Source organism: Cololabis saira, chromosome 13 (genome assembly GCF_033807715.1).
Source record: "Cololabis saira isolate AMF1-May2022 chromosome 13, fColSai1.1, whole genome shotgun sequence".
NCBI lineage: Eukaryota > Metazoa > Chordata > Actinopteri > Beloniformes > Belonidae > Cololabis > Cololabis saira.
The window spans coordinates 21,833,120-21,847,597 of NC_084599.1; the positions used below are offsets into that span (position 1 = coordinate 21,833,120).

At 40.2% G+C, this 14,478-nt stretch overlaps 1 protein-coding gene across 1 annotated transcript in view; it reads left to right on the forward strand.

Annotated features, from left to right (window-relative positions):
• xpr1a (xenotropic and polytropic retrovirus receptor 1a) overlaps nt 1-13,037 on the forward strand; it is a 72,687-nt gene extending 59,650 nt beyond the window's left edge. The window contains exons 12-15 of the mRNA XM_061738270.1: nt 8,025-8,191; nt 8,262-8,401; nt 8,515-8,739; nt 10,065-13,037. Of these exons, the coding sequence (XP_061594254.1) occupies nt 8,025-8,191; nt 8,262-8,401; nt 8,515-8,739; nt 10,065-10,122 (590 nt within the window). The 3' untranslated portion in view covers nt 10,123-13,037. The remainder of the gene's footprint in view (nt 1-8,024; nt 8,192-8,261; nt 8,402-8,514; nt 8,740-10,064) is intronic.
• The last annotated feature ends 1,441 nt before the right edge of the window (nt 13,038-14,478 follow it).

Below are 14,478 nucleotides of genomic sequence, written 5' to 3' on the forward strand. Positions count from 1 at the left end.
CACTCTAGCACACGTTCACATACACACCAATAGTTGAGGAAATTGCCTGTTGGAGAAACATTTTAAATATATCCTGATGAAATTATTGCTCTGGTGCATTTTAAAGCCTTTGGAGGATGAATATGGCCACCGCCATCAGCGTATCCTGCATCCAAACCGAGTAATGGTGCCCGCAGAGCTGCGGCCACAACAAAGGAACAAAGCTTTTGGCCCCATGAAAGAATTGAGCAACATCTACCTGCATCCTTCAGCAGTCCTGGCAGTACTGCGGCTTGGTGTCGTGTTCACACTGCTATGTACAGCTGTAAAAGGTGCCTCAAGTTTCAGCCAATATCTGGCAAGGATCCCAGTGTCTGTGAGTGGATGTGTCACCTTCACTGAGCTCACAGTGTGTCCTCACTGCCTCACCACCTCACTGATTCCTGGAAAAGCCCACATTTGGCTCCGGAAGGCAAAATACTAAAAACCACAATAAAACAAAACAATTCCTGGGGCCGCTACAGAGGACTGAGTGGTGTCCATTCGGCAGAGCTTCCGTTTACTGTCTGAAGCTTATGATTGACTGTCTGCTGTCTGCTAAAGGTTCTGTTGTGTCCGTCTTGGGCTGAAGCTTCTCAGCTGCGGTGCATTAAGCCGAGCAGATTTAGTCCCATAAGAAAAGCTGTCAGCGTTGTCAGTAAGTGATTGGCCAGCTTTCATAAAAAAAATAAATAAATGTTATCTCTGCAGATGCCCATTACATTAGGGATGCAATGGGCCACGTTTAGGCAGACTTCCCAAATCTTGTAAAATATAGTTGGAAGATTTTTACTCAGGATCAATACAGCATCAGATTTATGTACAGCTACTTCCTTGCATCTAAAACAGCTATTGCTCATTGAGATTCGGGGAAGTTACAGACCTATTACTAATCTAGACTCTTGGGAATTGTTCAGTGAGCAAGTAATAAGAGGATGTTTCCCATCCAAGGAGGTTTAATTGTTGGCAAGAGTGGTGTTGGACTAATAGAGATTCTATTTTTGAAGGGAAATAACACAATATCAAAGGTAAATTCTGAGGTGTAATGAATACATGGCTTTAGAGACATCCATCAAAATCCAATGCTCTAAAAGCAGCTGAAATAAGCCCGGCCAAGGAGGAGTATAACTCCTGCTGGTCTCTGTGAGGGGTTGACAAGAGCGGTGGAGGAGGAAATGAATCGTGCAAGGCTCCACAGAAACATCAGACAGTTTAGTGCTGAAAGAGCACTGAGGGGGGCATAAAAATGAGAGGTTAGAAGGAGATAAAGATGGTAACAGACAAGAAGGGAGCACTATGGGTGAGGGAAATCAACATTAAGGGGGTTTCCATCCTCTGATTATGAGATTGAAACAGAGGAGACGTGCACTCACCAGCCCAGGGCTGAGTCTGCTGGACTCTGCTTGAATAGAGATGAGGCCAGAACTGACAGCTTTTATAACTTAATTTAATGTACTAACCTCTTGTTTATTATCAGGAGAGGAATTGCAGCACAGACATGTTAACCAATGAAGATAAGAGACCTTCCAAGTCAAATCTCTCCCTCCCTCCCCTCACTTCAACTCTAGTTCACCTCTGCTAAGGCCAAACAGATTCCTGTTACAAATATAGATCCTGTATGAGTGAAGATCTGATAGAGGTGCATTATCTGTGGGGGTGAATGCATGGAGAGGGGAAACAAATTGAGACAAAGATGAATAAAATGACGGAAAACAGTGATGATGAAGGTGTTTTACCAGGTACTCCAGGTATTCCAATTACTTTGTTAAATAACTCAGTTGCCATTGCAGCAGATGAGCACTCAGTCTACCTGGACGGACTGGCTTTTTGTTTAATCATTTTGAACTAGTTCCCATCAGTGGGAAGTAGGGGTGGGTATTGGGAAGGACCTCACGATACGATACGCATCAGGATACTTGAGCCACGATACGATACACATTGCGATATCCCGATTATGCGATATCCCGATTATTATATTCTACATAGTTCACCGAAAAATTTAAAAATGCATAACACATCTTAAAATCCAAGTTGTATATATGTACATCAGATGATAGTGATGGATCTTAAAATCCGAGTTGCACGTTCATCAGATTATAGTGACAATTCATGGGACAAACTGAGTCAAAACAATGTTTTATTATAACTATACAAGTTAAAGTTACAACTTATTTGTATATGTTTTTCATATTATTTACATCATATGAAATTAACATTAAATTTTGTAGGAGGTTGCTTTAATTATGTGGCAAATGATAATAAACACAAGAAAGATGGTACTAAAACCAAGGACAGGCACAGTGATCAGTCAGTATAGATATAAATCCATAAATAAATAAACCTCTGTCCATTATTTTTCATTTTTTAAGGACAGGCAATTGTGTTATATAAAAAATTTGAAATAAAATAATAAAATGAAATAAAACGTGAAATAAAACCTGAGCTCAGTGCAGGGCCCTCCCAGGGTTGGTAGAGAGTGGCAATGCCCAGGTCACTTAGGTAGGAGCACTGGGTGATATAATGGGAAAAAGATCGGGGATAAAAAAAAAAAAAAAAAATCGATATTCAAATTTTGAATATCGATATTGAATCGGCTGGAAAAGTATCGAGATATATTGCCATATCGATATTTTTGCCCACCCCTAGTGGGAAGTGACTTTTGCATAAAATGAGCTCTGAAGTGCTCCACCTTTAACGGGGTAACCTCTAGGACCGTGATTCCCAACCCCCGGTCCCCGGACCGGTACCGGTCCGTAGAGCTGTTACTACCGGGCCGTGGAATGGCTTGTGTTCCGATCATAATTAGGGCTGCAACGACGTTGTCGACAAAAAGCGATAATCAAAATTGTCGGCAATTGTCACCAGACGTTTTTTTCCCAATGGAGTGAGGCATCTCACTTCACTTCACCTCATACAATCTCTGCCGAGACCCGCGTCTCAGCGCTGCTTTTTTTCTTTTTTTTTTTCTTTTTTGCGTCTCCCCGCAAGACGACTGCGCTCACTGATCAATACTGCAGATGCTGATCAATGATATGAGCAGGGGTCCGTTTCACAAAGCAGGTTTAGTGAAAACTCTGAGTCTGTTAACCCTGAAATGAGGGAAACTCTGAGTTTTCCGTTTCACAAAGGGAGGTAACTCAAACCAGAGAAAGAGAGGTAACTCTAGCCTGTTTCACAAAGAGAGGTAACTTAAGCTCTCGGTCAGTTACCGTAGTAACAGACTCTCTCAAACTAACCTGGTCGGGACCAGGTTTATACCGTGAAACCTGGAGTTTCTCTGCGTCTCCGCCTCTTTCAGAGACACACGCACATTTGATTTCCTCATTCATTCAGTCAACAGGCGAGTTTTGGCGAAGTTCTGCCGTCTGTCATTAAAAACAGAGTCATATAGTACTGGAGTTGAGGGGGGATGAGGGGGGATGGCATCCCCCCTGAAATAAAAACGGTCCAAATCATCCCCCCTATAAAACTGCCACCCCCCCTTTCCATCCCTTATGTCATTTCATCAATGAATATGGTTTTACTGCTATTTCAACATTTACAGTCATCACCAGAAAAAAAACTTATTTGACAATTTTCATCTGTTTCAAGTAAATTTTCACTTGAAATAAGTAGAAAAATCTGCCAGTGGGACAAGATTTATCTTCTTATTACAAGCAAAAAAATCTTGTTCCACTGGTAGATTTTTCTACTTATTTTAAGTGAAAATCTACTTGAAACAGGTGAAAATTGTTGTTTTTTCCAGTGATGAGTCTTGTTTTAAGTGTAATGAGATGTTTTTTACTAAAATGATTTTAACTAAAAATAGGACAAATATTCTAGATTTTGAGTTTTTGCAGTGCTCCATTTTACTTATCCTGTGAAGGACAGAGTCATATTGATAAGTTCAGAAAAGTGTTTTTTATTGTTGTGTTTTGATGTATTTCAGGGTGCTTGCGCAAGTCTTGAAAGTCTTAATAAGTATGGAATTTTGAAACACTGTTTTCCAGACCTTGAAAAGTCTTGAATTTTGTGTGAAAGTCTTAATAAAGTATTGGGAAAAAAGGTATGGTAGAATTTTACAGTATGCTCAAAGGCACTGTGAAATGAACAAAATAGAAGGGTAGGCTATAAAACTTATAATTTTACTAACTAGTCACGTACTGTCTTCGCCTAATGGAATGATATCCAATCAACGCTTGCTTAGCCTACTCTGGAACATTTCGTGATGTCACTGCTGAGGTCGATTGACACAGCTAGCCTAGTGGTCAACAGAAATGGGTTGTTGCGTGTTTTTGAATTTATGGCTACAACACCCGAAATTTACAAGTACGTAAAGTTAAGGTCTTGGGGAAAAAAAATATCGGTTTTAAAAAAGTCTGGGAAAAGTCTGGAATTTTAATTTGGAAAAAGAGCAAGCACCCTGTATTTGATGTAAGCCCAGTGGATATTTAAAGCTTACAGAAAGCTGCATTTAACTGCTGCTATGTCATTCCTGCAGTATTTCTGCAGGTGTTTTGGTCACTGCTATTATTTGTAATATATTATATTACTTGTAATCAGCACAAATTATCTGTCCCCATATGATAAAATACACCACCCCCCCTGAATTGTTTTTACAACTCGAGTACTGCATATATATATTAGAAGTCCATTGTCACGAACACGGCATGTCCTTTTGATGAAGACACAATTGATGAAGGTGCAGAATTAATGCGCAGAGAATTAATTATTCGTCGGGAGATGGTTATACGCGTAATACATGTATATTACATAGTCTCATTACAAGCAAAACAATATATGTTAATCCTTTATTTGTTATAATTTTGATGATTGAATTGTTTAATGAATTTTTTGAGATTTTTTATTTGGGGTTTTCATAAACTGTGAGCCATAGGCTAATCATCAAAATTATAACAAATAAAGGCTTGAAATATCTCACTTTGCATGTAGTGGGAAATAATATTTGTTTCACCTTAAGTTGAATTTACTACGAATGAAGTTTTGCAACATATTCAAATTTTCCGACCTCCACCTGTATATTATTACATGAATAAATAAGAGCATAATACAGGGGTCTCCAACTCCGGTCCTGGAAAGACCTATCCAGCATGTTTTAGGTGTCTCCCTGCATGAATGACAGCAGCAAAGTTGAATAAAATATCTATTTTTCATTGAAGTACCCATCTTTCTCGTGTTTATTATCATTTGCCACATAATTAAAGCAACCTCATACTAAATTTAAGAAAACAATTTTTGCATTTTTTTGTCATATAATTTCATCCAAAACTTGTCGAAATGTGTTTCTTTGAGTGGCAGCCCTGTCATGGCTTGGTGGACAATAAGTTCTGGTACCCGAGCGGACTGAACAGCGCCATGCACAGGTGCTGTATGCAGGTTAGGTTCAGTCTGCTGCAGAGATGAGCGGACCTCAGAAAACCTCCATGAGTCGTTTCTTTACTGGTTGCTCGAGTAAAAGAAATAGTGATGAACAAGTGGAAAATCCGACCAAAAAGAAAAGCAAAAGCTTTAATCGCAAGTACGACATTATGTATATAAAATACGGATTTGTTGCAACGGGCGATTTGGAGGCGCCAAACCCACTATGTATTTTATGTGGAGAAACGCTCGCCAACGAAGCAATGAACCCATCCAAGCTTCAAAGACACTTAAATACAAAACATCCTTCTCTCAAAGACAAACCAGTGGATTTTTTCGAAAGGAAAAAACGTGAGTTAGATTTGCAGAAGCAAGTTTTAAAGGCCACAACATCAGCTAACGTCGCTGATGATAGCCTGCATTTTAAAATGCATTGTTTTTTTTCTAAAATGTTTATTAAAATTGACATAAATTGTCAACCGGTCCCTGAGCTTTTTGTTTATAATTCTGCTGGTCCTTGGCACAAAAAAGGTTGGGAACCCCTGCTCTAGGATGCATGTGGACGATAGTTGCATCACTATGTGTGTAAGTTGGTGTGAGGCAGAGGGAGGCAAATAGAGATTGAGCACATGTGACAGAAGTTATTGCTCACTGTTAGCCTTTACTGAGCATCCGATCAATGTCCATCTCACCATGCTTAACCTCTTAATGGTTCAGCAGCAAACCAGTGCGGTGGAAAACAGCATCAGCTGTCGCACAAACTGAAGGGTTGTATACCTCAATAATACACACATCGACAGATATTCTCCAGTGACAAGAGTCTATTGTCCAGGACTAAGTTTAATCTACATCTGGGAGATCTGTGTGGCCACGGGGACTACTTCCATCCCATCGCTCAGCCGCAGCAGCTGACGGCACAGTGGAAACAGACAGAGGCTAACAGAGCAGTGCAGCAGTAGCTCTCTGCTGGAAACGTCCCTGCTCTTAATCCCCGGCGTCTCCTTGGCTGGTAGAACGAAGAAATGGCGACTATGACAAATGGGAGCAAGCCTGGTCTCCGCCGGCTGACTGCTGTCTGCGTCTGTGTGAGTCACTGTGAGAAGCCACAAGGTGCTGATTTATATATCGACACCCACTGAGGAACAAGCGAATCACAGCCAGTGCTCCCACGCAGGAGGACAGGTGAAACTGCTAATAACATGCCATGAAACTGAGCAGGACATCAACCCGTGGAAATGAAAAGGCAACAGAGATTCTTCAACAGCTTCTGCATTATCTGAAGGCGCCTCCACAATGTGAACATAATTACAGACATGGGTCACTAACTGTCATCTGCTGTTGAAATGCTTGTCAAACAATTATTTTACAATTGTTTGCATTAATTGCAGCAAAGAGGATGCTACTAAAAAATCTTGTCAAAAGAGCTATTTTTTTCTTTCCTTTGGTAACTGAACTTGGAAATTGCAGCTTTAAAGACTCACCATATCAAGAGGCAGCTGTTTTTTTTTCTTCATTTCTCTCTGAATGCTTTCTCAGCAGTGAGACACAGAGAACACAATAAACAAGTGATTTTTTTACTTCTGTGTAGCAAGTGAACATGTGATGGAAGCGCTGTAGTGTGATTTGTGTGTTTGTGTGAATGGATAGATGAGAAACATAACGTAAAGGTTAAAAAGGTCCTGTATGAATGCAGGACCATACCATTTATCTTTTCTTTCTTTCTTCTTTTTTTGGGGGAAATTACATCCAAATAACAACAACATTAAAACATCATACATTTAATTAACATTAACTGAATAGTTAATTAAATGTCATGCAACAAAGTACATCAACCCCTTACCTTTCCTAACCACACCCCCAAAAACATGCACACAACAGTCCCCACTGACACGTATTTAAGAGGCGGAAGAAGAAGTGCAAAGGGTTGCATTCACACAACTAAACAAATGTAATGCAAATACCAGGAGGAAAACAGGAATTAAATGCAATTAATACGTATGCAATGTCTAATAACATAAGGAAGAGGCCATCCAAGTGATTCTTTAAGGGGTTCTGCCACCAAATGCCAACTGCATCAAGTCTTTTCAGGTACCCTGGATCTACAATAAATCAAAATCCACCAAAATTATTAAGCATAAAACATTCAGGATCATGAAGGGCTCAGACAGTACAGTAGTATTGCTTTTGTTGAGTGCTTAAGTCTCTTCTTCCTACTTCAGTTATCAAAAAACTATAGATTTGATGTTTTTTGTGTTTTTTTTATCTGCCACAACTGTTGCTGTGAATTGCTTTACTTTTTATAAAATAACCTTGAAGATCGCATTGAAGTTGTATATCATAATAAAAAATTTTTAATCTTAGAAAGGAAAAATATGATAAATGTACACCTAAATCTGTGATATTTGAAGATTTTGAAGATTGATTTTTGAGGCAGCAACTTCAGAAATAAATCAGTCGTTGCAGGTTTGATTGTGACAGGAGGGCTCCCTCTAGTGGCCAAATTATGAATGGAGAAGAGACGACCGAGGTCACTGAGGTGGTGGTCTTGTGGTCTCGTTTTCCTGTTATGTCATTAAAGTTCTTTGGAGGTTAATCTCAAAGGAAATTGTTGAATACCACCAACACCAGCTTTCTTGTTTTCATTTCAGAACAAGGACATACGGACGCTGACATGTTCTTCTACATGCTGATCGTGTTCTCCACCATCAGCTCCCTGTACACACTCATCTGGGATCTCCGTATGGACTGGGGTCTGTTTGACCGCGGAGCTGGAGAAAACACTTTCCTGAGAGAAGAAATAGTTTATCCACACAAGGTAGAGTCTTGAAGAGACTGAATTTACATGACACACAAACACACAGTAACCCTGTCGCTTGTCTGTCCAGGCCTACTACTATTGTGCCATCATAGAGGACGTGATCCTGCGTTTTGCCTGGACCATCCAGATTTCTCTCAGCACAACGACCAACATCTATGCCGTGGGTGATATCATGGCAACCGTGCTGGCTCCTCTCGAGGTCTTCAGGTGGGTCTGAAACCCTTTGTTTTTTATTTATTTTGACATTCCTCAAGCTTTCGGGGCAGACTCGGTACCCACGTTGACTTGGTCCATCTTCTAATCTATATCATCCTCTGCAGGCGTTTTGTGTGGAACTTTTTCCGTTTGGAAAATGAGCACCTGAATAACTGTGGTGAGTTTCGTGCGGTGCGGGATATCTCTGTGGCACCGCTCAATGCTGATGACCAGACGCTGCTGGAGCAGATGATGGACCAGGAGGATGGCGTCCGGAACCGCTCCGGCAAGAAGAACTGGAAGAGATCCTACAGCCTGTCGCTCAGACGCCCCCTGCTGTCCTCCTCACAGTAAGAATACACATGGAGACTTTTAAATATAAGAATCTGCTCTGTTAGTTATTCAAAAATCACTTTTCTACCCTAGACATGTTTCCTTTTGGTAAGCTTAATTTTAGATATATTTAAAGTATTGAACTCAATGTATAAGTAGTGTCAGTATAAGAGTATAGAAAAGAGTATAAGAGGATGCTCCCGTGGATGGAGCTCGTTTGAGTAAAGTAATTCTCAGATTTAGGAGCCAGTCAAAGCAGACGATGACAGTAATCCTGCTGACAGTAGCTATTTAACTACTCAACACTTTGGACACAAAGTGATGAAATGGGGGAAACATCCCCCAGACCCTTATAACATCCAAATGGATCTACAGTTTTATGTTATTTACTTTAAATTCTGACCTCAACTTTCAGTAGAAGTTAAGATCATCAATCAGGGTAGGGTTTTGCTTTAAATCCCGTTGCCACAGTGTCCTGCGCTGACAACAGTGACGCCAAGTGGTTTCTCTTTTCCATCCACTTTAATTCTACACTGAGATGCTGTCCTTCATGTTTTTGCTGAGTAACTTTTTTAAATCACAGCCTTTCTGTTCTGTTCTTCAATTAGTCTGAGTGCTCACAGCCTTATATCCAGAGCACTTCCAATCATTGGAGGTGTGCAGTGGACATGAATCAGCTTCCTTTTGTCACGTCTTACTAGACATGTGGCTTAACAAGCAGCTGAATAGATCGTCTTTACATAAGGCCCTTTCACACAGCCAGTTCGAGGCGGGAACGTTGCGCCTTTAAGCCGCCTCGCTGTTCTGTGTGAAAGTCACGGAGGCGGAATGGGGGGGGCAAGTGGCCCCACCAATAAGCCGGCAGCGGAGGTAGTCACAGAGCCGTCACAGAGACGGAACGGGGTCTGTGTGAATGACACAGCCGGCATGCCGGCATGCCACTAGACGCTGACGCTGTCGTCACGCCTCTGATTGCGGAACGCCGGCATGCTGTGTGAATTTACAGACGGGAGCGGCGTTATGCCGGCGTTGTATGGTTCTGTGTGAACCAACAAAGGCGGCGTATTGGCAGGACTTCTTTACACCAATATTGCGGAATCTCTGTGTGAAAGGGGCTATAGAGACCAGGGAATGTCATCCCAGTATAAATATATTATTCAACACTTATATCTAGTTATTTTGTCAGGAAGGAAAAAGCCTTTTTGAAAAAGCCATTTTCAAATACTACAAAGAAGTAGTCTGACATTCTCATTAATATGAATTTAATTAAATGGAAAAATGCCATTAACCTTAACATCATCAGATGACATTTAAAATGCTTTTCTTGTTTTTGTTTTTTCAGATCGAGGAAAGACACAAAGGTGCTGATTGAAGATACGGATGACGAGGCGTTCAGCTGAGTCCACACCGTCAGCACGTACACACTCATTGTACTCCACTATACTTGTAAGGACCACCTTCACTTCAACAATCGGCGTCTACCTTCTCCCTCATAGTTTCAAGTGTAGACCTGACTTTCAGAGCTAACCTTTAAATTGGTGAGGACTGTGTACCTGTCCTCAGTTTTATCGGCGTTACCTCAGCCTTGTGAATGGTGCTGGTCTTTACAAGTATAGAAAACACACAGTATAGTGCAGAGACATACACAGGAATTAACAAAAAAAAAAAAAGAACAATCTGCTGAAGCACAAGCATCGTGTCATATCGGTACTGTGGAGGAGAGAGCTGACGCCACGCCGTCACACAGGTGGACGGACATCAAGGGGAACCTTCTTAACAAAGCTAGCAGGCCAGACCACACTGCCCAGGATTTATCCTCTGCTCTTTTTCAATGGACTTCTTTAATACTTGTTGTTTACTTTGGGATATTAAGATAATTTTAGATTTGCCTTTACTTTATCCTGGATTCTTTTAGAAACAGGCTGCAGACGACTGTTTACACACCTTTTTAACTTCACTAGGATCTACAGGGGGAAGACAAAGCCAATTAAAAGACTAAACGGATAAAAGAGAAAATAACCTGAGGAAGGACTCTACACACGACAGCATATCAATAATAAATCAACCGGTTTCAACTTGTTGATAACTTTTATACTTTATTTCTCTGAGTTGTACTAACGTCAGTGCAATATCATAACATTGGAGGCACTTGCAAGAAAAGTAAATTTACTACACAAAATATCAACAAGAGTACTTCAAATGGGATGTTTTGATTTAAACGTTTGTATTCAGTAACGTTTCTTTGTAATATATTTGATATATTTTGATGTGCATTATTACTGTAGTTGATAAGTACTTCTATGCGAAGACTAATTTGAGCATCCTCACTATGACTGCTGATGTATTTTATAATATGTGGAATGTTTTTCTTGGTTAAACCTGTGCCATATTTTTTTTAAACCTCATATAGACCTCTGAATAGGGCATTAGTGGCTTTTAAACATCATTTGATTATAAAGTGCTCTTTTACACCAACTTTAGTTACCTGTGTTATTGTATTTTCACACTGATTTAGAAAGCTTTGTTCTTATGCATGGGATTTCCTCCCCCCTTTCCAGGCTGGGAGATTTTGAACAGAGTACACAAGGACAAAAAACAAATCTATCACACGTTAACGGTAAATTTCAGCTTATCACAATTTCTGAGTCACAGAATGAGTCAGGTTTCTTTCATGTAGCTTCTATGTCATTGCTGTTCAGTTTTTGCATTTTATACAAATTACTAGGTGCTGTGGTTTGTGAAATCAGATCGAATCCTTGAAAATGTAGAGAGCAAGCATGGTAAATGTCCTGGGCATCCGACGTCTGCTGTCCCCGCCCTGCTGTCTGTGCCTGCATTTGAAGAGCTGTTAGTTTTAACTTTAAGGCGAGGTGCTGCTGCTCTTTAAGGGTGCTTGGCTTACTTACTTTAACGTCTGCTTGAGTTTAACATGCCCGTCCTGATTGCCCCCCCCTCACTCGACTCCCTGCTCTGATGGCCCCCCCTTGTGGCTGCGCTGCGTCACCACCATCTGTCACGATCTACAGCACAGAAACACTTAGAGAATATTTATTCTGCTTTAGCTTAAAGACTGCACAGCCTCTGTGCCCAATGAGCTTAATGAAAGAAAGTTTAGAAAGTGGATATTTAGTGTCCATTGCAATAGATTGCACAGATGCCACAACAAAAACACACACACACACACACACACACACTTGCCTCTGGTGTCAGAGCGCACTACACCACAGCAGATAGTTTTGTAAAAAGGCTGTTGTCTTGCCTGCATGCAGATTTTGTTTCATGTTGTACAGATTTTTATTTATTCAACATATTGTGTATATTAGTAATTGTTGTATTCACCGACAATGATGGACTTGATTTGTAGCCATTTTTACTCCGGGACAAGCATTATTTTGTAGGTGATAAGGAGCTTTTTGTTGTTTGTTCACAATCCTGCATTCTTTTTTATGTGTAAAGCTGTTGAAACAGTTTGTATAAAGACAGAGGGGGGAAAAAAAGAAGAAAAACAAACTGGAGGATGTGTTTTGTTGCATCTCGTGATCCCTTCGTATTTCAAAGCTCCCGTCATCTGTGCCGGTTTACCTCGGAGGTTTCACCTCGGAGGTTTCACCTCTGAGGTTTCTGGAGGAGGTGGGGACGTAGGAGCGGATTCCTGTGTCCGGAGGCTTTTTGTAAATTTGTGAATGTGCATGAAAATATTGGTGACATCTGTTATTTCTAACTGTCCTGTAGGCGGAAGCACTTTGACATATTTTAGTGAGACACTGGAGCAGATTCTGGTCTGGTCTGTCCATTCTTAGTGACCTACGACTGACAAAAAAAAACAAAACAGGGTTGTATTTTCTAAAGTTTGCGTTTCATAATGGTGGCGAACCCTGACATCCTGTTTTTCTCACAGGTGAAAACCACTAATGTTTTTTTCCCTTCTTTTTTTCCACTGCTTGCTGAAACCTTGATGGTGTTAAAGTGCTTAGGTGTGCATCGTTCCCTCCACATCTAGATGTTGTTTGTACCCTCTATAAACTAGCTGAATGTGATTGTACTTGTAGTTTATAGTAGATAGATGTCCTGCTTTGATAAGACTCTAAAGAGGAAAACACTAAATACACTGTGGCTAAATGTGATTTCAAGAGATACGGAGAAATGTCTTAAAGTGTGAACCATCCTCCGAGTCCCTTTTACAGAGTAGTTTGTACATGTCGAGTGTATAACAATGTTCTATGATGGTTTTTCTGATGGTATTTGTATTTCTGTATACACTTTGGTGATCCTGTCATATCTGGGTTTTATAAACCATGATTATTTTTAAAACTCACTCCGTCTCTAGACTCTCCTTTTACCATTTTGAACCGTTTAATTCTCCATGTCTCCATTTGCTGCTTTAAAAGAATTCTTGTTTCCTCTGCAGTCGGGGGTCCTGTTGCAGCTTTGTGAACGTAAATGCACTTTCAGACAAGTGCTGATGCTCATCTCTTATGCTGAGGAGTTCTTTTCTTGTTTTGGTTTTGTAAGGTCTGTGCACTATTTCAGTGACTTCAAAGATGATTCGTCACCCCTCCTTACCTCCGAGCAGATGTACCAAACTCATCGTTGCTTTGACAGCATTTGGGGATTTGACTGGATTTTCTTTTTCTTTTTCTTTTCTTTTCTCCACCCTCAGTTGTGGTGGGCAGACTGACTGTGGCACAGTTGCAGCATACACAAAATAAGAAATTACTCAGCCTGAAAATCATGGACCTCTTTCTTGGCAAGGAGAAAGTTAATCAGAGGAAACAGTTATTACCGAGATCATTCATCTACTCACCTTCCTAATACAAAACATGACAATAGTTTCAAGTTGAAACAAAAAATGTTGCAGAACCTTTTTTTTTTTGTTCTTCAAAAAAAAAAAAAAAAAAGGCACTCAGATGTATTACATGATCTCCGTCAGCAGGTGTAAGCTTAAATTCAGACAAACATTCATAATTTTTCTGCATTGTATGTACAACCAGATTCAGAAAAAAACAACACCCTCTTTCAATTCTAAGATTATACATATCTAAATAAAAGTCTCATCCTTACCAGGTCTTAAAATTAGGTAAATAGAACCACAGATGAACAAGTGTGACATATTTAAACTGTGTCGAACCAAAAGGTAGAAGCAACATGTGGAAAAAAGAAGTTCACCCTTACTGCTTCCAGAGGTATTAAGAGGCCTGGGCAGGTGCTGCCAGTGAAACATTTGATTAAACAGACATCAGCAGATGGAACCACTGCTTCTCTAGGAACGCTGGTCTGTGTGTTGACTCAAGGAAGGATGACAGGATTATTATTATTAGAGAAGCAGTTGTTGCTAGCCCTATCTAGGATTATAAAACCATTCAGCCAATCTTTCTGCAGTGAGAATAATTCACAGAACATTCAGAGAATTAACTCATCTTAAGGCCATACACCTTGCAATACTCAAGAAAAATGCAATTAAAAAAAAAAAAAAATTCCCGAAGGTCAGCTCACAATTATCTTATTGAATCTCAAAGTTCAAGACAGCTAAATAAGAAAAAAGGATGGACACGTCTGGTTTGTTTGGAAGGATTGTTGGGTGAAGACATCCCTTTAAAATCAACATGGCAGCTTGGTTTAGGTTTGCAAAGCTGCTCTGCACAAATACGTCTGGAATATTGTCTTTTGGACTAAAGAGAGACCAAAGGAGGAATGCTTATCCATAACGGATAGCACGATGCCTGGTGAAAACCAAAATACATCAGTGCAAGTACCTC